General features: G+C 48.7%; 1 protein-coding gene across 3 annotated transcripts; it reads left to right on the top strand.

The window, feature by feature from the left end:
* The first annotated feature begins 10,059 nt into the window (after nucleotides 1-10,059).
* On the top strand, nucleotides 10,060-25,613 carry CLU (clusterin). 3 transcript variants are annotated; one of them, NM_001081944.1, is made up of 9 exons: nucleotides 10,060-10,095; nucleotides 13,717-13,848; nucleotides 15,155-15,303; nucleotides 17,448-17,618; nucleotides 19,132-19,546; nucleotides 20,666-20,770; nucleotides 23,752-23,981; nucleotides 24,955-25,130; nucleotides 25,379-25,613. In NM_001081944.1, the coding sequence occupies exons 2-9, from the start codon at nucleotides 13,755-13,757 to the stop codon at nucleotides 25,386-25,388; spliced, it is 1,350 nt and encodes a 449-aa protein (NP_001075413.1). In that variant the 5' UTR covers nucleotides 10,060-10,095; nucleotides 13,717-13,754; the 3' UTR covers nucleotides 25,389-25,613. The 3 variants fall into 3 exon arrangements, with proteins under 3 accessions (NP_001075413.1, XP_070101429.1, XP_070101430.1); XM_070245328.1 differs by lacking the exon at nucleotides 10,060-10,095 and adding an exon at nucleotides 12,868-13,535; XM_070245329.1 differs by lacking the exon at nucleotides 10,060-10,095 and adding an exon at nucleotides 13,196-13,326.

The following is a 25,613-nucleotide window of genomic DNA, read 5'->3' as shown; positions in this document are numbered from 1 at the left end:
CTGCCAACAGCCAGAGGGATGGACCCAGAGTCAACTGGACCCGCTGCCCTTGAGAGACCAGGTTCTGGGACTATTGGGAAGTGGCTCAGCTGGGACTTCAGTACAGAGGCACAGACAGGATGGGGTCAGGAGGGTGGGGTGGGGAGAGCTGCTTAATACTGTTTTTAACTTGAGCTGGGGAGGGATGGGGGGGCAGTTGACTGCAGCACATGGGCCACACTTATGTTGAAAGTCAAAGGAATTAGCTAAAGAGCAGAGGTCATTTAGAGAGAAAAAATGGAATCATGATGGTGGACACTTCCATGTATTAAGGAAAGTAGAAAGAACCCCCCCCCCCCCCATTCTTGAGCAGTGTTGTGACTTGCTCAGAATAAAATCCCCCAGGAAGCTCCCCAGACTTTCCTTTCTATTTCTACTTCAGGAAAAACATCTCTCTTCTTCCTAAAGCCCACTTCCTCCACTCTGCCTTTGATCCTTTCCTCCCCAGCCATGCTCTTGTCCAGCACTAGGGCATAACTCTCACTTTTCCTTCTTAGATTGTAGCGTCAGCCCTCAATGCTCACTGAAATTTCTCCCTTCCCCCTACTTGCCAAAAATGATAAGCTTTTCAAAATCTGTATCCTCTTCAACCATTTTGTAGATTTAACACTGTATTAGTGAGGGTTCTCCAGAGAAACAGAATGAATAGCCAGCAGGCCAGAGACCCAAGGAAGGGGTGATGTTGCAGCTCAAGTCCAAAGGCAGTCTACTGGCAGAATTCTCTCTTTTTTGGGGGAAATCAGCCTTTTGTCTATTAAGGTCTTCAACTGATTGGATGAGGCCCACCACATGAAGGAGGGTAATCTGCTTGACTCAGAGTCTACTGATTTAAATGTTAATCTCATCTAAAAAAACAGCTTCACAGAAGCATCTAGAATAATGTTTGACCAAATATCTGGGTACCATGACCTAGCCAAGTTGACACATAAAATTAACCATCATAAACACCATTGGCAGTTCCTTCCTGAATCTCTCTTTTCTCATCTTACATACTCTGGTTCTCCTTCTAAACTTCTTTGACTTCTCTTTCTCTAATGGCTTCTTCTATTTGGTGTAGTCTCTAAATATAGACATTCTCTATGCTTATATTGGTTAGTGTAAGTAGCACTTGCTGCTGTGGCAGCAAACCCCACATCCCACTGTCTTAATACAACAGATGTTTATTTCTCATTCACATCACAGTCCAACGTGGGTTGGGCAGTTCTCCTCCAAATGGCGACTCCGGGACCCAGAGACCTTCCATCTTGTGTTACCACTATCTTCAACATGTGGCTTTAAGGTTGCTGCAAAATGGAAGAGAGAGTGGGGATCATGCATAGAATTTTGTGGGCTGGGCTGGAAGTGGTACCCAGCGCTTCTACCCATATTCTATCGGCCAGAGCCCACCTAACAGTAAGGGGTCTTGCCCTTGGCCAGAGAGGAGAAGCACAGATCGGCGAACACAGGCATTCTCTGCACAGTCCACCTTCCTGGTCACCGAAGATCTGTTTGCTCCCTTCTTTTCACATATAAAACTTAGTTACTCTTCCCCAGCAACTCAAAGTTGCACTCAGTCATTGCATCAAGCTCAAAATCCCATTTCAAGATAGCGATTTCTGTAATAATTAGAGCAAGTAGCACCGGCTCTAACAAAGAACTGCCAGATCTTAATGACAGTAATAGTTTATTTCTCATTCATTTCAGAATCCATTGCCAGTTGGATGTCTCTCTTATAAATGTTGACTCAGGGATCCAGGCTTCTTCCATCCTGTGATGCCACCATCTTCAATAAGTAGCCTCCAAGGTTGCTGTAGGAGGGGAAGAGAGATTGGAGGAGTGTGGATTGGAGATTATCATGGGTCAGGCCTAGAAGAGGCGTACAGTCACTGTCAGCCACAATCACACGGCCCCAACCAAAGGCAAGGGGGCCGGGAGATACCCCTGAGCTAAGGTTTCCAGGAGGAAAGGGGGAGACCCGGATGCTGGGGAGCCCTGCCGTTCATTAACAAGCCCCTCCCAACCCAGACTCTTGCAGGGTTTTCCCTCCTTTCTCCCTCAATAAGCTCTCTAACGTCATGGATTCAAACTCCATGCAGCATCGCTGCCTTGTTAATGCTAGAATTTCACCCAAATAATCAATCCTTTGGAAGCTAAATAGTGAAATATTTTAGAAGGCAGCTATACTCATCGCTATACCACCAATGCTGCACAGGAGCAAAATAGTTTTGAAAGAACAGATTTTTGAAAGGACAGAGGGCCAGTGCAGGGTATTTCATAGCAGTGTTCCATAAAGGAAAATCGAAATCCCATTCCCTATTAGCTTCTATTTAAATAAGAAATAGAATTCCCTGGGGAAAAAAATCCATCAACATTCTCAGTTGAAGACTTTGGTTCGGAAAAGTGTTCAGTTGGCCTTTTTTGGCCCATTCTCTCAACTATGAGATGTTTTCACAATTCTGAAGTTTCCTATCTTTTATTGCTTCCTCCCAGAAATTTACCTAAGATTTCTCCCATGTCTATGGATTCTTGTCTTACTTTACATTTACCAGTACTGGAATTTTGGAGTATACAGTGACCAAGAGGGGCCTCGCAATACCACTCTTTACCAGTGGGTGATGCCATATAATATGAATTCTTGTAGCCTGAGAAATCCTTACAGGGGCTTCATAGTGTCAAATTAATACCTTATTTTATGAACTCTGTGAGGGTGAAGTTCTAAAGAAAGCAGTTTAATCACAAAGGATGCTTCAGCGCTTGTACAAATCTTCCAAGTTAATATAATAAAGTCTTAGCAAAGACAAACTACTTAGATTGTTCATCTGAATCAATTATAAATTCAGGAAGAAAGTGGCTGACTTCATTTGGGGCTGGATGTAAATGGAAAAAGAAGGAGCCTTGATGATCTGTAGGAAGAAGAAGTCTCTTTTAGCCCAATCATCCACTGGACAAGGGAAGGGATTCCTGCAGGAATCCCGCAATTTAGAGTACTGCGCACAGGACTGGAAAAATGCCTGCGTCCAGGTGGCAAGGAAGTATACATTTTAAAATGGAAAGATCAGAGCTGGAGGGGCATGGATGCTTTTGAGGAAGATATTCTCCAAGAGATTGTACATAAGAATTCCGTTATAGCCGGGCTTCAAGAGGTTGGGCTTTTAAAGTGATAAGAAAGGTCCTAATGGACATTTTGATCTATGCTCCGGATAGAGACCCAGAAGGCATGCTTATTCCTTTGTTTCCCATCCAAAACCGGGAGAAGAAAATCCAGAGCCATCTTGACAGTGCGCTTGTAAGATGAAATTCCAGAGGAATACATTGAAACCTTACATTTAGATTCAGCATCAGTTGCACCAGCAAAGGATGAAATTTAGTAATTCAGAGGAAAAGATTCAGTTGATATTTGGCCATGCATGGCTTTCAGTCATTTATTAAACAAATTTGTAGCCAGGAGCTGTGCTAGTGCAAGGATATGTTCCCTATCCCCATGGATATTATGGTTTCTATATGAATCGAAAATAGAATGAAACTGCTAAAAAATAAATGGGATCTTAGATTGTGCTAATTGAAAAATTAACTCAGGTAATAAAACAAGTATTTATTAAGCACCTACTGCATGCTAGGCCGTGTCTTAGAGAACGGGAACACAGAGCTGAATGAAAGAGCGGAAACGTTTGAACAGTAGTCTGATAAATTTCCGTATAATAGGCTTAGTCAGGATTTCTCTAATGTTTCCACTGCCACAATGACAGAAGAAGCAAACAGATCTTTGAAGTCTTTCCTTTTATTTGAAAAAATAATATAAAAGTTGCATGCCACATCACAGTGAAACAATATTTGTTTTAATATAAAAATAATGGTTTTCCTGGATTGGAGGTTGGGGCGGTGGCAGGCTGGAGGAATGTGGCAGAGAACTTCTGCACTGGTACTTTTTGTACTATTTGATAGATGTATATATATATTTTTCTTCTGTGAGGAAGATGGGCCCTGAGCTAACATCTTTTGCCAATCTTCCTCTTTTTGCTTGAGGAAGGTTGTCACTGAGCTGACATCTGTGCCTGTCTTTCTCCATTTTATGTGGGACGCCACCACAGCATGGCTTGACAAGCGGTACTAGGGCCACACCTGCGATCTGAACCTGTGAACCTGGGCCGCCACAGCAGAGCATGTGAACTTAACCACTACGCCGCCAGGCAGGCCCCGTGTACTATTTGCTATTTTAAAATTATATGCATATCTAACTTTGATAAAAAAAAAAATTCATTTAGAAATAAAGATAGTTTAAATTACTTCTAGACACGTTTTTCTTCTAAATAAGAAGAAAGAATATAAAAATGTGAATTCTTCCAAAACTAATATGTACATTTAGCACAATTATAATTACAGTGCCATTTTTTTCAACTGGACAAAATTGATTTAAAGTTCACGCAGAAGAATTAATGTCCAAGATAGCTAAGAAAATTTGTAAAGGAATAGTGAGAAAGATTATCTTCTTAATATTAAATATCATTTTAGAGTTATGTAATGAAAACAATATGTTACACATGAATGAAGAAACAAATCAGGGGCATAAACTGGAAAGTCCTAAAACAGATCCAAGTTTATCTGGGAAACTTCATAGATGACAGACTGACGTTTCAACTCAGCATGAATAGGGTGGTTTATTTGGTAAATCTTATTGACATAATTGGCTATACAGCTGGAAGAAAATTAAGTTAGATCTCTGCCTCACCTCCTTCCCCCACACACGACACACACATAGACCACACATACACTCCATTTATATTTAAATTAAAAAATTAACACAATAGAAAGCTAGAAGAAAGTTAGGAGAATAGCTGTCTATATTTTAGTGAGAGGAAGATATTGCTAAGCAGGCCAGGAGACATAGAAACTATAAAGGAAAAAGTAAACAAATTTCACCATATGAAAAATTTAAAAGCCTCTATAATCAAAGGTAAAAGACACATGATGGCTTGGTAAAAACATTTGCAACACATATAGGATTACTTTATTTATTTAAGGAGCTCCCATATATTGACAGAAAAAAAGGATGAACTCACTATAATGAGCAAACAAAATGAATAGGCAAGTCACAGAAGAGGAAAGTTTATTTTAAAATGAATAGTGAAAACAAACAGATGAAGAGATTAAGGTAGGAAAATGTCGCTTTCACCCTCCAGACTGGCCAAAGTTCAAAAGGACGACAATATGTAGCCAGTGATCCATGGGAAATGGGCGTTCTCTGGGAGAGAGGAAGGCGCTGCTCCCTTCTGGGAAAATCACAAGACAGTATCTATTAACACTAAAACTACACGTTCTCGTTTATCCAGCACTCCCAATTTGAGAATCCACCTTATTCCGATAAAGGCACCAACATATTAGGATGCATACAGAAGGCTGTTTATTGTGTCACAGCTTACAATGACAGAAATGTTGGAACAGGGGAATGGCTGAATAAAATATGTAGCTACTGAAAAGCATGGTTAGACTATCTGTTATTGACTTGGAGGGCTGTCCATAATATTTTAAGTGGAAAAGAACAAGTTGCAAAGCAATATGTGTAATATGATTATAGAATTTTTAAAAAGAAAAGGCAAAATCCCTTATACGTTTCTATATGTAATACATATCATGCATACACATAGTATATATACACACACCTTCTAAATATAAATGTATTCATAAACAGACACCCATTACTTTAGACGCATGAGATTTAGAGAGGAAGTGAAAGAGAGAGAAAGAGAGAGGGGGAGAGGGGGAGAGAGGGAGGTGGGGAGAGAGAGAGAGAGAAAGACGAAAGAAAGAAAGGCAGGCAGGAAGGAAGGAAGAAAGAAAGAAAGAAAGAAAGAGGAGGAAAATTGATTACTCACTAAATATTAACTTTTCTTCCTAAATCTTTGAGTCGAACTGCAGCCAGTTGCTTGTGTGTTGTGTACTCCCGCACAGCACAGCCTGTCCCAGGGGTCAGAGTAAACCAGTTGAGAAGCACAGTGTGTTATAACACAATATAAAAGTAAGTAGAGAGTGCCCTGGGGGCGCAGAGAGCTTCCTATTGCATCCCCGGTACTAAGTGTCTTCCCGCCCTCTCTCCTGGCCAAAGTTGGTGTCTTGTGTTTGTTCCTAAACCCACACAAGAGGGACAACGACAAAATGGAGCACCCTAGGGAGAGGGATGAGCAGAGAGAGGTATCTGGTATTCTCACTCCACCAGAAGGGGCCGAAGCACCTGTTTAAAGAAATACATTTTGGTTGAGATACAGTGTTTGTTTTCAAATGTCTGAAGGGCTGTCCTGTAGCGGAGGGGGCGACTTACACAGCGCCTTAGAAGGGAGAAAGGACAGAGCAGAAGTTACAAGGAGGCAGATTTCAGCTCAGCGTACGCAAATACCTGCAAACGAAGACTCCTTTGACCCCCGTCGTCTTCTCGTCCCCAAAGTGAGAATAATACCATGTACTCCAACCATGAGGTAGAGACGCAGTGAGGATGCACTGGGACGGAGTGCAAGCCAGGAGTTCGTAAAGTTGGGAGCAGTGGTCCTCAACTGTGGCTGCGCATTGAAACTACTTGGAGAGTTGAAAAAATCCTGATGCTCTCTCTGGCTGCACCCCAGATTAATTCACTCATAATCTCTGGAGGTGGGACTCAGGCCTTGGTAATTTTTATAGCTCCCAGATAATTCCATTGTATAGTTCCATTGAGAACCACTGATCCAAAATAATTATTAGCTGGATTCCAGGTGGTTGTGGAAAAAGTAGATTTGGCCTGAGGCAGATCTGGAGTCCAATTAAAAAAAAAAAGTAAAGCCCGTTAATCTAAGAATTGGAGCTAAAGGTTGGAGTTGACCAACTCTGGAGTGAGCTATAGACCACATAGCCGGTGAATAGCATGACTAACAGTGAGGAGAGTTTAAGTAATATTCGTCTAATAATAGGTCTATGATGAGCAACTGAGGAGAGGCTAGCCTCACATCCTTTCCCAAAAAGATCCTGGAGGGGAAGATGAGAATACACCTGATGGGGTGAATTGTTCTGGACTTTACGGAGGCCCTGAAAAAGCACTTGGGATGCCTCTGCATCAGCTATGGGCTGATTTTATTGTATATGATTTTATTATCCTTGAGTTTTTCAGGGACCTGTAATTGACTGAGTATACCCATTAAAATAATTAGAGCCTGGAAAGTGATTCTTAATGACAGGCTACAGGGTATTGCTCTTGTCCATTTTTAGTTTGTTCCAGTTACATCAGTGATGGTTGAGCTGTCATGCGGATGGTGTTGAGCCCAACAATGGTGGTGGTGGTAGGGGCGCAGAGCAAAGATATTATATCAGGAGAGAGATAGTGGGCAAAGCGTAAAGAGGTGGACTTTTTACTTTTCCCCTTCCCCCTTCCAAGAGATGGTCCCCCATTCCAAGAAAAGAAATCAAGCTAAAAACCCCAAACCCGAATGCATTAAGTCCCCAGTGGGAGGAGAATGATTAAACAGCAGCATCTGCCAAAATATGATGAATTTTATATGAATCAGCAAAGTGACTCAGCAGCTAAATAAAAGCTTATCTGGAGTGTTTGGACGAGGGAAGGGGTGGTCCTGCTCTGCTCTGTGGTCATCTTCCCTGGTATTAGCAGGCCCAGGGCTGGGCACAAGGCTTCAAGAGAGGCCAGGTCCAGAGGCCAAAGGGCTGGGGACGAACCTGCCAACACTGACAGGGCTGGCAGCCATGAGCCTGGGGGGTCACTAGGAGAAGCCAACTAGCTGCCTTCAAATGTCTGAAGGGCTAGCAGGGGAGAGATGGATTGGGCTTCCCTCTGTGATTCCAGAAGACAGAACTGGGCTTGGGGCTAGCTTCACAGGAGCCAGAATTTGACTCAACAAAAGAAGAATCTGACTCCATAAACAGCTTTACTACAGAACGGCATGCATTGAGGTAGTGAGCTCCCAGTTATTGGGGGCATTCAAACAAAGGCAGGATGACCACCTAGTCGGGATGTTGGTTGGGGCTGGGAGGTTAGGAATCAAGTATTATGTGAGGCCTGAACCAGTTGACCTCTGATTTATTTAGAATACTCAAAATCCAGTGATGCATTTATGGCACTTTCAAAACTTGCACTTTTTTCCTTAAAGTTAAATCCTCTGAGCCTTGTTTGCTTAGTAGCTGGAGTAATCAAATAATCATTCCCAGGAACCCACAGTTGTGGCCGTGAATCATGTTATTTTTCTCCTAAATCCCTTCTTCCTCTCTTCCCTCCCCCTACATCAGCTGACTCAGACACTCTCCTTGACTCTCCTCCAAAGTCCGATTTTTAAAAATAAAATTATCACCGATTTGTGCCTCCTGTGCCGGATGCTGGGGGAGCCACAGAACAGAAAAGTTACATGGAGCGTGCTCAAAGACAATTCTTCTGACCTCGGGGATCGATATGCTGGAGAGGAGGCAGTCACCATAGAAAATGTAGCTGTTACTGATAATTAGACTTTTTTGTTTTTTAAAGTGAAGCCTGGGGGAGAAATATTGCTCTAAATGTTAGCTGAATTTGTTTTTTTCTTCTGGGCGATCATCTTCTCAGACTTGGCATTGTCTCCGGTTAGGCTCAAGAGGGTCTTAGAGATGATACATACTAGATTCTTCCTAGTCCAAAATGAAGAAGCTGAAGCCCACCGGGCAAAGCGACTGCTCCGAGGTCACCCAGCGCCTGGGGCAGAGCTGAGACTGGAGTGAGAATTCCATGCACCCAGCTCAGGTTCCCCTGCTTCTTCACAGGCCTGGAAGCTTCCCCCAGGCTTCCTCCTGGAAAGGAGTGGGGTCCTGGTTGCCCCTGTGCCTTGGGCAACCAGGGACTGGGCATCAAGCTGTGGAAGTTAGAACAGGAAAGCTGAGCCCCTGACCATACAGCTCTCCTCTAAGCTCTTTCAGCTCGTGTGGTTTTCCAAGGCTGCCACCCAGTCCAGGCTGCTTACACCTGCCTGTCCATGCATCTCCCCCAGTCAGTGTGAGAACCATCTTCTTGGGGCTTGACTTTTCTCCTGGTCCTAAGGGTCCGGAGTGGGTGGCTCAGCTTCTTCCTCAAGAAGTAGCTATACCCGAGGGGCTTCTGGTATAGCTGCCAGGCAGTGGTGTGACAGCTCCCATCCCTCTGTCACATCAAAGCCTCCAGCCAAAGGGAGTCCAGAAACAAGTCCTCCTGTCAGCAGAGGGAACTTGGGGCAGTTAGAGATGAGCAAGACCCCTTGCAAACAGCACCGGGGGCATAATTTGCAAGGCCAGGTACAAAATGAAAATGCCCTGCAGGGTCTCACACCCATGAAACCCACCCTGCTTGGCTGGGTCTCAAGCGGATGGGGGCAACAATTGCTTAGGTCCCGGAATCAAGGAGCCAGGGAGGCCTTCTTTTTCCTCTCGTATGTACTCTGTTCATCCCCATAAACATGTTTCTGTTCCCTCCTGGCTAGCAGGTCTGCCAAGGGACCACCGGGTGGGTTGCTGTGATGGTTCGAGAAGTTGGTATTTCATTCTTCGTATGTTTTCTTTTCTAGCGCAACATCCTTCTCCTTCCCACCTCATTATTTCTGATAGTGGTGGCTGTTTAATGTGAAAGATTCCCGTTCCTTAGGGCAGCAGAACCGTGAGATTTTATTTGGGGCTGGGAGCGGCCAGGAGCGCAGCTGAGCCCTGGAACCCTAAGGAGAGGGGCGCCCAGCTGCGCGCGTCGACTCAGGCTCTCCCCTCCTGGGGGCGCCGTCCCGGCTCTGCGCCCCTAGGCAGCGGGGAGTGGCGGCATCCCGGGCCTGTCTCCCTGCAGCCCGCGCGGCCTTTCGCCGGGCTGATGCCCGCCGCCCGCGCCCCCTGCGCCCCCCGCGCCCCGCGCCGGGTGCGGCACCGGATCCCCGCACCCCCTCCCGCGCCCGCTTCCAGAAAGCTCCCGGTTCATTCCGCGGCATTCTTTGGGCGTGAGTCACTCAGGTTTGGAGCCAGCCCCCAAGGGGGTGTGTACGAGGCAGAGCGCTTATAAAGCCCGGCGCCTCTCCGCGCTCCCCACGCGGCGTCGCCAGCAGGAGCTCACCGGCGCCGGGCCGCGGACCGGTGAGGTTCTTCCCCCACCTTCCCCACCCCCGCGCAGAGCCCCACCGGCGCCGATGGCGGGCGGGGGTGGCAGCCAGGCGAGGAGAGGACGGTCGCTGGTAGTCACAGGGCTGTCAGGGCTGCGCTTTGGATGGAGTCGGGGAGCCGGGGAAGGGAGGTGGCCGGAGCCCGGTCGCCAGGCAGCGGAGTCGGTGGATGAATTGCCTAGGGCGGCGCCCAGGCTGCTACTTAGCACTCCCTGTGCCCCTTAGCTCCAACCACAATTCTGTGGGGTAAATAAGACAGATGTAATGACCCTCCTTTTGCAAAGGGGCGGGGGAAACTGAAACTTGGAGATCTGACGCCTATTGCCGGAGGCCCAGGCTGGTGAGAGGCAGAGCCGGCCTGGCGCGGGGCCCTCCCGCAGCATCCTCCGGAGAAGGTGCTGCTCTCAGGGGCGGCTGTCCGCTGCTGCGGGAGTCATCTTGTTTGCTCCTGAATTCTCTAGCTCTCTTGATAGTGTGTTTATAAGTAGGATGTTTTGATTTAAGTATATGTTGCAATCACTTAAATCCTACTTGTTTTGCTTCCTAATGCACCAGTATCCGTCAGAGAAAAATCCATCAGACCACAGCCCACATCAGACCTCAGGCAGCTGATTCAACTGGCTCATTTTACAGATGAGAATCTGAGACCTGGAGAGGTTTAGGACCGTCTCCAACGATAAACAGCAAATGGTGTCAGAATTGGGGTTAGAACTGAAGCCTCTTGACCTTGCAGAATTTCTGGACCTAATGTAAAAAAGAGCTGATTATTTTTTTTTGAGAGAGGTCAGGAATTTAAGAGTAGGTACGGATACTATAAAAGGATGCTCGTGAGAGCGTTCACTATAATTGTAGTGGGAAATTACAGATAATTCAAATGCCTAACCTTGTGGGATGGCAAAATAGAGTACATCAGAAAACAGACTATTATATAGCCACGAAAGTCTGCTTTTAAAGAATATTTGAAGACAGTGGATGTGAAGGATCTGATTGTATACAAGTGCATAGCAAATACAAGGAAGTTTCCCTCAGTGCTCATCTTTGCCTGTGGATGGTGAGAACTGCAGGGGGATTATTTTCTCATTCTCCCTTTTGGTTTAGTTTCCTCCGTTTGGCAGAGGGGGTGCGATAGGAGCCTGGACCTTGGGCTTTAAACCGAGCAGATCACTAGTCGTGGGACTGCTTCGTTTCAGCCTCTGTCATCTCATCCTCATGGCTCCCTCGGGGTGAGAGCCTGCTTGGTAGTGGTGGGGAAAGGAGGCCCTTGGCGGGGCCAGTCCAATAGGAGGGATTGGCAGCTAGGCCTCCAGCCAAGAGATGAGATGAGACAGGAGGCGAGTCAGTGGAAGGGAGGGCAGGGCACTGTGGCTGTGCAGCCACTGTTCTAGTGCCATCCTTGGACCACCAGTATCAATATCACCTGCAAGCTTGTTAGAAAAGCAGATTCTGAATCAGAATCAGCATTACAACAAGACCTCCGGGTGATTCACAGGCACTTTATGGCAGCATCATTTCGCTTAAGGCAAAGCCACATGGGCAGGGAGGGACCACAGGTGGCCTCTGTGTGCCTGTTTCAGTTCCCCTGCCCCTCTCCAAATATAGGCCCTCCTCCCACTTTCCGGATAGACATTGCCAATGCCCACTATTGGTCCTGTATCGATTTTTTAAGGAGTCAGAATTTACTGTGATTGTATAAGACCCTTGTGTTCCCAGAACACATTCACATCTCCGAGGTCTGTATTAGGTCCATTTCACAGATGAAGAAGCAAAGGCCCAGAGTTTTAAGTGACTTGGTGTCAAGGAGAGAACACGGCACTGGGAGTTGGGACAGCTGGGTTCTCCTCTTGGGGTGCCACGAGCTTGCTGCGGGCCTTGGGAGCTCTGTCCTGTCTCTGGGTTGGGCCTCCTCTCTGAGGTGGAGGAATTGGGCAGGACACTGGTCTCTTTCCCAGCTCTGAGCTCGATGGCTCCCGATGCACCCCAGGCACCTGGTGGGAGACTGTATGCTGCTGCTAGGTTTCTGGACTCCTCATCCAGTGCTCTTGCCATTGGCTGCCCTGTCTCCCCTTTCTTCAGGGCCCAACACCCTGTCTTCTGGATTTCTCAGAAGTCATTGCTATCAGGGGCCTCTCTCGGAGAGGTGTTCCTTTCTGGCTTTCTCTCTCTGGCATGACGAAGGATCTGTCCCTGTTTCACGCCTCAGTGAGCAGCCAGGGCAGAGCCCGTTAGAGCGGGCCTTCTGGTGGGCCCAAAATAGCACCCTGGCTCAGCCGCCCACCCTGCCTCTGGGGAAGGCGACGACCCACTGTCTCTCCCACTCTGCTCCTCGCTCCGTGTGGCTGGTTCAGGAACCATAGCTCAGCTGCCTCACTGATACCTTTCGGGAGAGGCTTGCCCTGTTGGTCCTCTGCCAAGAGTCCAGATGGGCCCGCTGGGCGGAGAGCAGTTTTTGGAAGTGCACAATTTCAGGAAGGGGGGCCTCCCCTCCCCATCCCGCTGTGGGAAATGGGTGAGTTCCGACAAGCAGTTGGGGGAGAGCAGGTTGCAGGGGGAGGGGTTTCTGTTTTATGCAACAATTTCAGCTTCTGGGAAAGGGGCTGTTGTGTAAGACCAGGCCATCAGGGCTCAGGGCAGCCAGCCCAGTGGTGGCAGGAGCCCCTTGGCAGGGCACCCTGGTGTAGGCTTAGAGGGAACAGGCCATGTGAAAGGGACCTGGCAGAGCAGAGGCTCACGTCCTCCAGTCTTCCCAGTCTCCCATCCTCTGTCCTCCTGGAGGGACAGAGGGACGTCTCCTGGGGAGACATCAGGGCCCAGCTGCTCCTTGGGCCCACTGTTAACCCTTTCACTCTGCTCCTCCCTGTCTACTTCCTGAAGACAATTGTCCACCTCTCCTCACTCTACTCTTTTTTTATACCCCCAAATCCATGCAGCCTGGCTCAAGTCTCACGCTAGGGATGGCAAACAGATTTATCTTCCTGTGCTGACCCAAAGGGTTGGCTGTCACTGCCTTAGACTCTTGAAAAGTAGTTTTAGGTCTTGAGGCTCCGAGGGGAGGAAAGTGCCGTGATTGATTGGTCATGCCTGCTGTGGGCAGGAGGATTAGTGATGCACACAGCAGGGTGCTGTCTGAGTTCCGGGATGCAGTGCTCACTTTATGGGGACAGGAGGGGGCCGGATGAGGGATCCGAGAGAGGTTTGATACGAGCAGGTATCATCAGCTAGACGCCTTTTCTGGATGCAGATCGCTCTGCGGCTTGCTAAGGCATAGTCAGCTGTTATGGAGGCGGTGGTGGAGGAGGGCCTGGACCCGAGCCCTGCAGTTCTGACTGCAGAGTTCTTGTTTCTCTGTATTGGGTCGCTGTCCTGTGGGTCCTCCCTGTACCCACTGCCTCCACTTTCTTTTGAAGATGTCCAATGGCAAGTCTAATCTTTTCTTCCAATTTCTCAGGGGATAAAAATGCAGCGATGCCAGCTGAAGGGGTAGCCTGGGGCAAGGCCTCTGCAGGGCCCCTGGGAAGCTGCTGCAGGCAGCAGCCTGGCCGGAAACCAGCAGGCTGTCTAGCTGTTACCATGACAGTCTTCTGTTCTTTACAAACAGAATCGTGCTAGGATTCCAGAATTGGAGGAGGAGGCAAGATGAAGACTCTCCTGCTGTTGGTGGGGCTGCTGCTGACCTTGGAGAATGGACAGGTGCTGGGAGACAAGGCAGTGTCAGACAGAGAGCTCCAGGGTAAGTGGACCAGGTGTACCCCTCTTAGCACACTTCCTCCGTCAGGCCCCAAGGGTTAAAGACCATTTTTATCCTGTGCATCGGATCCGATTGGCTCTGCCCAGGCTCCTCTCTGAGCCTCCTCACCCAGGCTGCGTGGCCTAGGCTCTCTGTGGTCTGGGTGGCCTCTAGGCATTTTCAGGTGTTTCCTAAGCCTTTTCTTTTTTTGCTGCATCTTGTTTGGCTGTCCCCTTCCCAGTCTGCTCACCTGGCGCCCATACCTCCTCCATGGAGGCCCAGGAGGGCTGGACCATTTGAGCCTTGTGGGTCTCCCCTGTCTGCATTTCCATGGCACTTACTACATGTACCCTCCCCCTTTCCACCTAGAAAACCAAATAGCATTCACTATGAGGGCTGGTCATCCTTCAGAGCCCAACTGGTGGTCCCCTCCGCTGCCAAGCCTTTCCTGACACCTGACCTCTCTCCACTCCACTCTTGTCCTACTAGCCGACCAGTTCTCTGGAGTAGAATTAAAAGCCCAAACTTCGAGATCAGAGCTGGGTAGGGTTCGGGACCCCCACTCCCCAGCTATATCTCTGGGCAAGGCTCTTGATCTCACTACGCTTGTTTGTCCTCTTTTGTGCAATGGGGATGATGACAGTGCTGGGAGGATTAAATAAAATGCCCATGAGGTGTCCTGCTCAGCGCCTGGCCGGGGATCAGTATCACGGAAGATTTAGCTGTTTCTCCTTCGGTACTTCGGTGACATTGTCTCATTGCATTTGGCACAGGGTGTTGTGTCTTGATCACAGTCTCCGTGAGGAACGGTGCTAGTTAATTCATCTTTGTGTGTCCCCATCACCTGGTACTGTGCATGGGACCAAAGAAGTTCAGATGTTTGGTTAAATTGAATTCCAAAAACACTTGTATCCAAAATAATAATAGTTTGTATTTTGAAACCTAAATGGTCATACTTCCAGGATTTTTTTTCCTTGAATATTTTCTTCTGCAGCTGGGCAAGCTCATTCTCCAGAGCCCCAGGGGCATGGTGCTGCTGTCCCTCCTCTGGGTGTGCCCGCTCCTGTGGTCTGTGCTTCTGAGCAGCTGCGTGTAGCTGATTCTTGGCTCTGGGTCCACAATGAGCCCTGTGATGGGAACCTTGTAAGGGCAAAGCTGGGGCCCAAAGGCTGCCTGCCAGGGGCCTCCCAGCCTCAGCAGCCCCTCCACCCAGCTGGCCTTTCTGACCATTCCAGCTGGTCCCAGGGTTATTTCCACTTCGCCATCTCTTCCTCTCCCCTCATTCTACCTCCCTGCCCTTCTCCTGCAGAAATGTCCACGCAGGGGAGTAACTACATTAATAAGGAAATTAAAAATGCCCTCAAGGGGGTGAAACAGATAAAGAACCTAATAGAACAAACAAACGAAGAGCGCAAGTCGCTGCTGGGCACCTTAGAGGAAGCCAAGAAGAAGAAAGAGGTGAGAGTCAGGTGACCCCTCCCTGCCTTGACCCCTGCTGGAAGGGAGGGCGGGAAGGGTTCGTCGCTTTGGGTGCCCTGCTGGGTTGCCATGGTGACCCAGAGTCCTTCCTGGACTAGATCAGCTGATGCTGAGGCTTTAGTCAGGAAATAGGGAGGATTTATTTGCTTTTGAAAGCTTCAAAGGGTGAGATCCTGGATCTGGTTTTGTTACAAGCCCAGCCCAGGGCCTGCTGCCCGCATTCACTTCAATAGACTTTTCTAAACCGTGGCTGTGTGCAAGCTCCAAGGTAGGCTTTGGGTAGGGTCTGTTGGGTTGCAGGGGGAGGCACACTACCTTCAGAAAGCTTATCCAGGAGGGGCTATACTTTTGGGGTTCAGGCAGGCTCACACTGTCCTGCCCCATTCTTTCTAGAGTTCTGGACTACTTCATCCAGAGACACCTAAGTCCCATGTGAACACGCTGGGTCTAGCCTGTGCTTAGTGATCAACAAAACTAAAACACTATAATTCAATGAACAACTTATTTTAAAAATCAGTAGTCTCCTTAAGGGTATCCTAAAAACCTACACCCATTGTCACCCTACCGCTAAAGAAGGAGACGCTAGATGGGGCCACCTGCTGCATTTGTGATCTGTAATGCATAATAAAAGCATTTTAAAGGCTCTGAGAAGTTCTACAATGAAGAAACCCATGTAACTTCATTTAACCCTGTGTTTTCCAAGTCCAGTTGACCAAGGAATCCTTTTTTGTTTTTTCCTGATAACTTTTAGCACAATTCCATGGAAGCCACTTAAGGAAATGCTGGCCTAGATATGGCTCTAACTTTCTTTGAAACTTAATGCCCCTTCTTGGCATCAGTATTACTTCTCTCTATTCCATGAGAATCCTCAAATAGCTCACTGTAGGTGGGGCAAGTCTTGTTCTCACACATTTATAGTTGTCATTGGAGTTTGATATTTGACAATCCAGGTTTTATGATAAAGCACCTCAAATTTGGAAAAAGACTCCCTTACTTGTCAGTTGAGGAATGTGTGAACCTAAGAGAAAGGCAGTGAGTGGTATAGTTGATGCTTCTGGACTGGCTCAGTAGGAGCTGTGGCCACTTGTCTCTCCCCAGCGTGGAGCAGGGGACAGAGAGCGGGGACAGGAGAGCAGAAGATGCATCACTCGAACTGCTCTTGGCCAAGACGTTCATAGTGTAACTTTGCTTCAGAGTGTGGACGGTCTTCTTAATTCTTCTCTGAAGAGTAATGCACTCCTTCATCAAGATTTTAATATAGAAAAGTAGAAGAGGAAAGGTTTTTCCATAACCCTTTTACCTATGGACCATTCACTGTTAACATTTGATCTATTTCTTCCTCTGTACTTTTTTGGCTATATTCAAAATCATAAGTTTTTAGCATGATTTCAAATCATGTTTAAGTAATATTTAACACTTATAAACATGCCTTGTATAATGCTTATCAACCCTTTGTATGGACCACAATTTGCTTAATTTGTCCTCTAGTTTTGAGCATCTGTGTTGATTCCAGTATTTTTTTTTCCCCATAAACGAATACTGTAACAAATATCTTTAGGCATATGGATTTTCCCTTTAGGGCAGGGATTCCTTGGCATAGATTCTTATGGAATTATTGGGTCAAATGACAGGGGCACATGAGAGAGTTTGGGGGGTTGTGACTTTGTTTTTGAACGCTTGCTCCTTCCTGGTGCATGCCAAGGACCATGGTTACGATAGAAACCTAAGAGTCAGGGAGCCGCTGGAAGCTTTGGAAGACGACATTTAAGCATCAGAAGTTGAGCATAGAAGATGAGGTATAAGTGGGAGGTAAATGCTGGGATGAAGCCTGTAAGTGCAGTGCTGGGAAAAGGAGATGTCCCCATGGGGTCTAGTGGCCGGGAAGGACTAAGGAACAGCTGGGTCTTGAAGAGGAGAGGATGTTTACAGCTAGGTGGGGAGGGCTTTCCAGGTAGGTGCATGAGGGAACGCGTGAGCAAGAGCAGGGGTGGAAATAAGCTTGCTGTGTGGCCAAGGTGGGAAGCCAGCCTGGGTGGTGGAGGGCCCTGCACCACCGTGCCCGCTGGGGAAGGGGGAAGCCTGTGGTTTCTGTGTGGCTAACCTGGCCCCGTGTCCTTCTGCAGGGTGCCTTAAATGATACTAAGGATTCTGAAATGAAGCTGAAGGAGTCCCAGGGGGTGTGCAATGAGACCATGACAGCCCTCTGGGAGGAGTGCAAGCCCTGCCTGAAGCAGACCTGCATGAAGTTCTACGCACGTGTCTGCAGAAGCGGCTCGGGGCTGGTTGGCCACCAGGTGAAAAGGGGAAGCTCTCCTGGAAAGCTGCCTGGGCTCTGAGTGGGGAATGAGGAGAACAGAATGAAATATGCTTCTGTCATTCTACACCCGGTTCCAGTGTGTGTGGGGGGTCCCCACACCAAGCAATTCTCCAACACCAGCTGCGTGTCCTACAATTCAAATTAATTCAGATACTATCTACCCAGAGATAGTATCAGATCCCACATGTTAAGGGCTCAGTCCCACAAGACTGCCCCTCCCTGCCACCCCCACTTCAGACACCAATCGCAAGTCTGGGTTGTCACCTATGTTTCTGAGCAACTGGCTTTAGATTGGAGGTTCCCATGACACCCTCCTTGGGTTCAGTTAATTTGCTAGAGCGGTTCACAGAACTCTGAGAAACATTTTACTTACTAGATTATTGGTTCATTATGACAGAATGTAACTCAGGAACAGCCAGGTGGGAAGATGCACCGGGCAAGGGCCGTGGGAAGGACGTGGAGCTTCCATGCTCTCTCTGAGCACATCTCTCTCCCAGCACTTGCACGTGCTCACCAATTCAGAAGCTCCCCAAGCCCATCCCTTTGGGTTTTTATGGAGGCTTCATTACCTAGACATGATTGATTAAATCATTGGCTATTGGTGATTGAGTCAACCTCCAGCCCCTCTCCCCTCCCTGGAAACCAAGGGGTGGGACTGAAAGTTCCAACCCTCTAATCATGGTTGGTTCCCCCGGCAACCAACCCCCATCCTTAGGTTCTTTCCACAATCCACCTCATTAACATAACACCTTTATTGCTGTCCTCACAGCAAATTCCAAGGGTTTTAAGAGCTTTTCATCAGGAACTAGACAAAGACCAAATATATATTTCCCATTATGAATCACAATATCACTGCTTTATTTCGTATTCCAGATGCAATTAATTAGCTCTGGCTGCATTTGGGCGCGGAGTGCCATGATAGATTGGTAAAGCCTGCTCTGAGTGCAGAAACGTGCAGTCATAAAATGCGCCTGTGCTAGGTGTTTGCCATCTCTTAGAAGACTCTTATCCAGCAGTTATTAGCTGGATAACATAACACATAGCTTCATGGTATGGCAGATCCCTGGGTCCACTTAGGCAGAAGAAATTAAAATTTTTAGTATGTTAATATTGATATCATCCTCCTCTGTGGGCCTCGCTCAGTTGGGACTCCTGAATTTTGCCATTCCCTGAAGACATATCGGTTGGCCCTTGGCTGAGCAGGGGTGGGGATCCTTGGTGGCTGAAGAGGACAGCAGACTAGTCTGAAGTGACAGGCCTTCACAGGTCTTACTAAACTCTTCCCCTTGGTGTCGGTAGAATGAAGGGCGTTGCCTGACAGTTCAGAGACCAGGGGACAGTCCCGGGGGGCCTTCGGTTACACGCTGTGTGACTCTGAGGAGACCGAGATGCAGCGAGGGAACGGGCTGGCCCGTCTCGACAGGGAGGAGGCACAGGAGGCTGGGCCTGTGGAGAGCTTCTCCTAACTGTCCCCGTGCTGCCTGTCACAGCTTGAGGAGTTCCTGAACCAGAGCTCTCCCTTCTACTTCTGGATCAACGGTGACCGCATCGACTCCCTGCTGGAGAACGACCGGCAGCAGACCCACGTACTGGACGTCATGCAGGACAGCTTCGACCGGGCGTCCAGCATCATGGACGAACTTTTCCAGGACAGATTCTTCACCCGCGAGCCCCAAGATACTTACTACTACTCGCCCTTCAGCTCACCCCACAGGAGGTCCTCTCTCTTATTCAACCCCAAGTCCCGCTTCGCCCGGAACATAATGCATTTCCCCATGTACCGCCACCTGAACTTCAACGACATGTTCCAGCCTTTCTTTGACATGATCCACCAGGCCCAACAGGCCATGAATCTGCACCTCCACAGACTTCCCGACCAGCTCCCCATGACGGAATTCTCAGAAGGTTAGAAAGCTTTCTCATTGTTCCTAAGAAGGGGTGGGAACTAACACGTTATTGAGAAACCCATTAGATGCTGAGAACTATGCCAAGGCTTGGTACATGTCACCTCGATTTCCCCCTGTCACCTTGATTTCCCCCTAGCAAGGGGAGGTACACCACCGTGAGTGTGACATCATCCCCATTTAAGGAGGAGAAAACTATGCCAGAGGTAAAGGGGTGTGTCCCAGGTTTCACGGCTGATAAAGTGGGTCCCGATGAAATTGAGCCCTGCAGGAGTGGGCATCTGTGTTCTCTCAAGTTTACCGTGCTCCTTCCAGCAACTGGTGGGCATGACACTGACTGCTCCCTCTAGAGAACCAGACCCCTTTCTCTCGGGAGCTCAGGTGGCTTTAGATGGACACCATGCATACATTGGTGACAAATTACATAATCAGCCCATATTACAGTTAAGACAGCTGTTCTTGGCTGTAACCTGAGTGCCTGGTACAGAATGGGTGCACCATGAATAGTTTTGAATGAATGAAGTCTCATGTGGATATGAAAAGCCAGTACTTTTTGAAGTGATTTCCTTCACTGAACCAATAAACCTGTGGGCCAACACCATCTCCTAAATGCTGTGGTTTGACTGGCACCAGGGTTTGGCTTGAAATGGATTGGAAATATAGGAGGGCATGAATTGAATAAGCATCTACCACATAACCGTAGTAGGGGGAGCCCCATGTTATGAGGAGGTTCTAGAAAGGATCCCATGCCTGCCTTCAGGGGGCTTGCCAACTGGCTAGGGGGAGAAATAGCCAGATAGAATGCAGAGCAAAATGGGTTATGATGCCAAAAAGCAGTGCAAACAGTTAATGCAGCGTGGAGGCAGGAGAGGTCTCATCAGATGGAGACGGTAGGCGGGGATGCCCAGCTGAGGGAGCTCCAGGAACCACCTCCTGGTCCCTCTGCAGGGAGCCCTGATCAGAGGCATGTGCCTGCAGGCAAACCACCAAATTCCAACTGCTCTGCCTATAGAACCATCTCAAGCTAGTGTGGAAGGCGTCAGAGAAAAGGAGGTGGCCCATCAATCACTGTACTGCTCTGTATGGTCCCTCAGCATGACTCCCTCTTGTGTGTCTCCAGGAGACAACCATGACCGCACCGTCTGCAAGGAGATTCGTCACAACTCCACGGGATGCCTGAAGATGAAGGACCAGTGTGAGAAGTGCCAGGAGATCTTATCAGTGGGTGAGTCGGGGAGCCTTGGGTCCCTGGTACCTCACTGAGGCTGCCTTTATGGGGTTAGGCAGAAAAGAGTTCAGATTCTAGCTCTGCTGCCTGCCAGCTGTGGCACGGGGAGGGGGTCCTTGGCTCTGCTCCACCTGGGCCCCTCATCTGTAGTCAAGGGTTAAGACATAGGGTTGTCCTTGAAGTCAGGAGATAGTATATAAAGTGCCTACCACTTCATCCAGCACGTGGTCAACAGGCAATCCGTGGGAGGGGGCAGCTATGCTTTTTTTAAAGCCCATCATCCTTTGATTTTCCCCAGTTATTCTTTTCCCAAGGGCCAAGCATAGAAGGCATCCTCATTTTTCCCCGCAGATCATGAAATTTTAGATAGTATGTATTCTAACACCACTTACCCTGTGCCAGGCACTGTTCTAAACACTTTGCAAACATTTACTCATTTCCTCAGAATGACCCTGAGTTGGGTACAATGACTGTCCCTGTCTTACAGAGGCATAAGCTCCATCACAGAACGGTTAAGCAACTTCCCAGGGTTACAGGACTCCCCTGTATGGGGAAGCCACGTGTTCGGGGCGTGTCCTTAGCCGTTGCTTTTGTTCTCTCCCCAGAACACATGGGTCACTGGGAGTGGGGCCTTAGCTTCCCAGCAACATCCCCTTTGGTTGGTCATTGACTAGTTTCTTCCTACTTTGAGATAACAGCTATAAAGCACCTGGAAAAGTTCCTGGCACGCAACAGTCTATGCTCAGAAAGGGTTAACTGTTTCCCTTGTACACAGCCGATCGACCTTGTGGCTTTGCTCTTACTTAATACATTTGGGTTTGTCAGGGCAGCCTTCAGAGTCTAGTTAAATATTCCTAGCCTCATTCCTGTAATTTTAGAAGCCACTGCAAAATAAATACAAGTGCCAAACGGGGCTGATGTATGAAGTGAAGAGGAGTGCATAACCGAGCCTTTTGGGCTTTTCCCGTAAAATATCATCGTTAGAATGTCATAAATTATGTAGCACCTCAGCACAAGAAAGTCACGTTGGGGCGGGAAGAAGAGCCATGCAGATGCCCCGGCTCGCACTGGCAGCGTAGCACTGATCTTCACGGTCACTGTCGCAGCTTACCCACACAGGCTCCTTCCCTCCAGTGAGGAAGACCCACAACCTCGTATTTACGGTGCTCACAACTGTATGAGTGTGCACCGCCTGGGACTCCAGACCAGGGTTTTTCAACCTGGACACTACTCACACTTCGGACTGGGTCATTCGTATCGTGGGGGCTGTCCTGTGCACTGCAGCGTGTTTAGCAACATCCCTGGCCTCTGCCCGCTGGATGTCAGTAGATCCCCACCAGTGTGACAACCAAAATGTGCTCTGACTTTGCCAAATATCCCCAGGGGCAGCATCGCCCCCAGGTGAGACCCACTGCTCCAGACTGAGGCTCGAGGCTCAGCGACTTTTCTTATCTTTTCATGGTTCTCCGGCAGAAGATTTAAGTTTATTTATTATATATCTTTTTCAACTTGGCTTCTTGTTAGTAATTCTATTTCTTGCCCCACCTAACATTTTATTTTAATACAAATGATTACATTTAATGCAATCATTTGATGTAAATGGTTTATATAAATGATCACCGCTCTGCAGTGTGCTGACATACCCCTTCCCCTGACCTGCTTGGTCTGCTGTGCCCTCCTTGGGATATTTTTAAAAAATTTAGAAAGAGAAAAACAGTAGGATTTTAATAAAATTATTTTATTGAGGTCATACTGTCTTATAACATTGTGTGATTCCAGGTGTACATTATTATATTTCAGTTTCTGTATAGACTGCATCCTGTTGGCCACAAATGGTCTAGATTTTATGTCACCATACACATGTGTCCCTTTACCCCTTTCACCCTCCCCCCACCCCCTTCCCGTCTGGAACCACCAATCCGTTCTCCTTACCCACGTGTGTGTTTATCTTCCATGTGTGAGTGAAATCATACGGTGTTTATCTGAGAAAAACAGTAGTTTTTAAAGAGCTAGTGGGTGGTTGCCAGCTCATATCTATCTGACAACCTGCAGTGGGCAGTCAGGGATCAAAAGGATCCCTGCTCCCTGACCTCTATCCCCTGCTCCCTGGTGAGCCTGGGGACCAGCCATGATGAACAGGTCGGCAAGCCAGGACCCCCAGCCACCAGGCTGCTGTGCTCTGTGGCCCGAGGATCTTGGCCGGCTCTTCTGTCACAGGGGCTGTTGGGGCCAGAATTTCCAACTCTGCAGATCTGCTCAAAAGACAAGCTTAGAGAATTTTCCAGAGGCGCAGCCTCAGAGTTGGAAGAACCTAAGTTTAGGAGTTAAAGCCCTGGGTTCAATCCTGACGCCATGAATTCTTCACTCTATGACTTTAGACGGTGATTTACTTCTGCAGGCCTCAGTTTCATTATTGGTAAAAAAAAAAAAAAATCATTATCAGCAGTACTTAAGTCAGAATACATCTTGTTAGAAATAATTGGTTTCCAAAGCACTTATGTGGTGCGTGGTATGTGGTAGGTGCCATGCAGACGGTAGCTCTAAGTGACATTCCCCCTCTAGAAATGATTCCCCCGTGGGGGACTGGGGCAGCGAGAGTAGCACCAGGTCTGAGCACCCGGGGCCTGAGACCTGTCTTCTGAGAGCATGCTCAGTGCGTTCATCACCAGTCTCCAGAGAAATAAGGGTCTTGCACCCAAAGATAAATCAGTGACGTCACTAAGTGCGCTGTGCAGGCCAGCTGACATGGTTTTCCAGAGCACGACTGTCAGGATGGAGGAAGCCGCATATCGCCTTACATCCTGGGGTGAGCTCTTTATTTTGGCGAGGACAGACAACAAACGGCCTGGGGACCGACCGGCTCTTAGAGCAGCCCTGCTTTAGGTCCTGGCTGCGTGCGCCGATCTCCATTCGTGTTCTCATCCCTTTTTGGCTTTCCCTTCACATTTCTGCCTTTTGTATTTGTCACCTCTGGGCAGACTGTTCGACCAACAACCCCTCGCAGATGCAGCTGCGGCAGGAGCTGAACAACTCCCTCCAGCTCGCTGAGAAGTTCACCAAGCTGTACGACGAGCTGCTGCAGTCCTACCAGGAGAAGATGCTCAACACCTCCTCCCTGCTGAAGCAGCTCAACGAGCAGTTCAGCTGGGTGTCCCAGCTGGCGAACCTCACGCAGGGCGAGGACCAGTACTATCTCCAGGTCACCACGGTGAGTCGTGTCGACCGCACACTGACGCTGGGGGCCCAGGGTGGGGTCTGGAGGTGATGTGAACCTCCCCTGCCCTGGCGCTGAAACGGGATGAAGATATTAGAGGGGGCACTTATGCTTTCCACCGAGCATTTATCACATGGCGGGAAACGTAGCAACTTTATGTAGGTTGTTGACTGGGAGCCTCCGTACCCAGTGAGGTGGAATATCACGACCCCATTTTACAGATGACGAAGGTGGAGAGGTTCAACCGCTTGCCTGTGGTCAGATAACTGACAGGGGCCGCTCCCGGGCGTTGGAGCCTGTCTACCTGGCTGTGGAGCCTGTCCTCTTTCCACAGAGCTGCCTTGCTGCCCCACACCACGTAGGATGGCTCGAGAATCAGTGCATCGTTCTCCACCAGTGACGACAAGCTTCTCACTGGCACTGGGAGCCTTTTTGTTTTCTTCCCCTGATTCCTTTCCTACCAGCACCTGGCCAGTGGCCGCCCGCAGAAAACGTGGCGGCTTGGAGACCATTCTTACTCTGTGGGGCTCCCTTGGCTGCTCGCTTGTGGGTGGTGTTTACACCTGTACCACGCGTGTCTGAACGAGGGCATTTCTGCTCACCGAGTTGCACAGATGTCAAGAGTAGTGACAAGCAAAGGGGATGGTGCCAGCCCCTTGGCCTAGTGGTTGGGTTCACGTGCTCCACTTCTGTGTCCCAGGATTCGCGAGTTTGGATCCTGGGCGGGACCTACACACTGCTTGTCAAGCCATGTGGGCAGTGTCCCACATACAAAATAGAGGAAGACTGGCACAGTTGTTAGCTCAGGGACAATCAAAGGAAAGGGGGGACTGGCCCAGCGGCCGAGTGGTTAAGTTTGCATGCTCTGCAAAGGAGTCAACTGTCCAGTTTTAAGCCTGACTTTTCTTGCGAAATGAGTTCCTTTTGAGCCATGTTTCAACCCTTCTCTTACCTTGTCTCCTTCTAGGTGTCTTCCCACAATTCCGACTCCGAGGTTCCCTCTGGCCTCACTAGGGTGGTTGTGAAGCTCTTTGATTCCTACCCCATCACGGTGACGGTGCCAGAAGTAGTCTCCAGGAACAATCCTAAGTTTATGGAGACGGTGGCGGAAAAGGCTCTGCAGGAGTACCGCCAGAAGAACCGGTGAGTGTGCAGGCCCCACCTGTGGTCCTTCCGGGCCCCGCAGGCTCCTGGGAGCTGAACAGAGAGCAGAGCACCCAGCGTAGGAGCGCTGGCCCTGCAGCCAGAGCCCAGCACGAAGCAGGGCATCACTGGGAACTTTAGTTCTCCGTTGGAGGGGGTTCTTTCTGGAGCGATAAGAGTTTGAGTGTTGGCTGCTGCCGCTCAGTGAGTATCGAGCCCTCACCTTCCCTTTCTCCCCTTTTTTTCAGGGAGGAATGAGATGTGAATGTTGCTCCTCCAAGTATGGGGGCCTCTGAATCCAGTTGCCCCCGAGATGAGCCACAAGCCCTAGAGAGAGCTCTGCATGTCACAAGCGCCCGGCCCAGCCTCGAGGCCCCCTGAGCCTCCCAGCCGCCCTCCGATCCCGCCTCTAATGCCTGCGTTTGCTGATCACGGGAAGAAGCCCCACACGCCACTAACTCAATAAAACGGCCTTGTAATCTG

Source organism: Equus caballus, chromosome 2 (assembly GCF_041296265.1).
Source record: "Equus caballus isolate H_3958 breed thoroughbred chromosome 2, TB-T2T, whole genome shotgun sequence".
In the NCBI taxonomy this organism is placed as follows: Eukaryota; Metazoa; Chordata; class Mammalia; order Perissodactyla; family Equidae; genus Equus; species Equus caballus.
The sequence above is the reverse complement of the archived record's forward strand: the minus strand, read 5'-3'. Positions and strand labels throughout refer to the sequence as shown.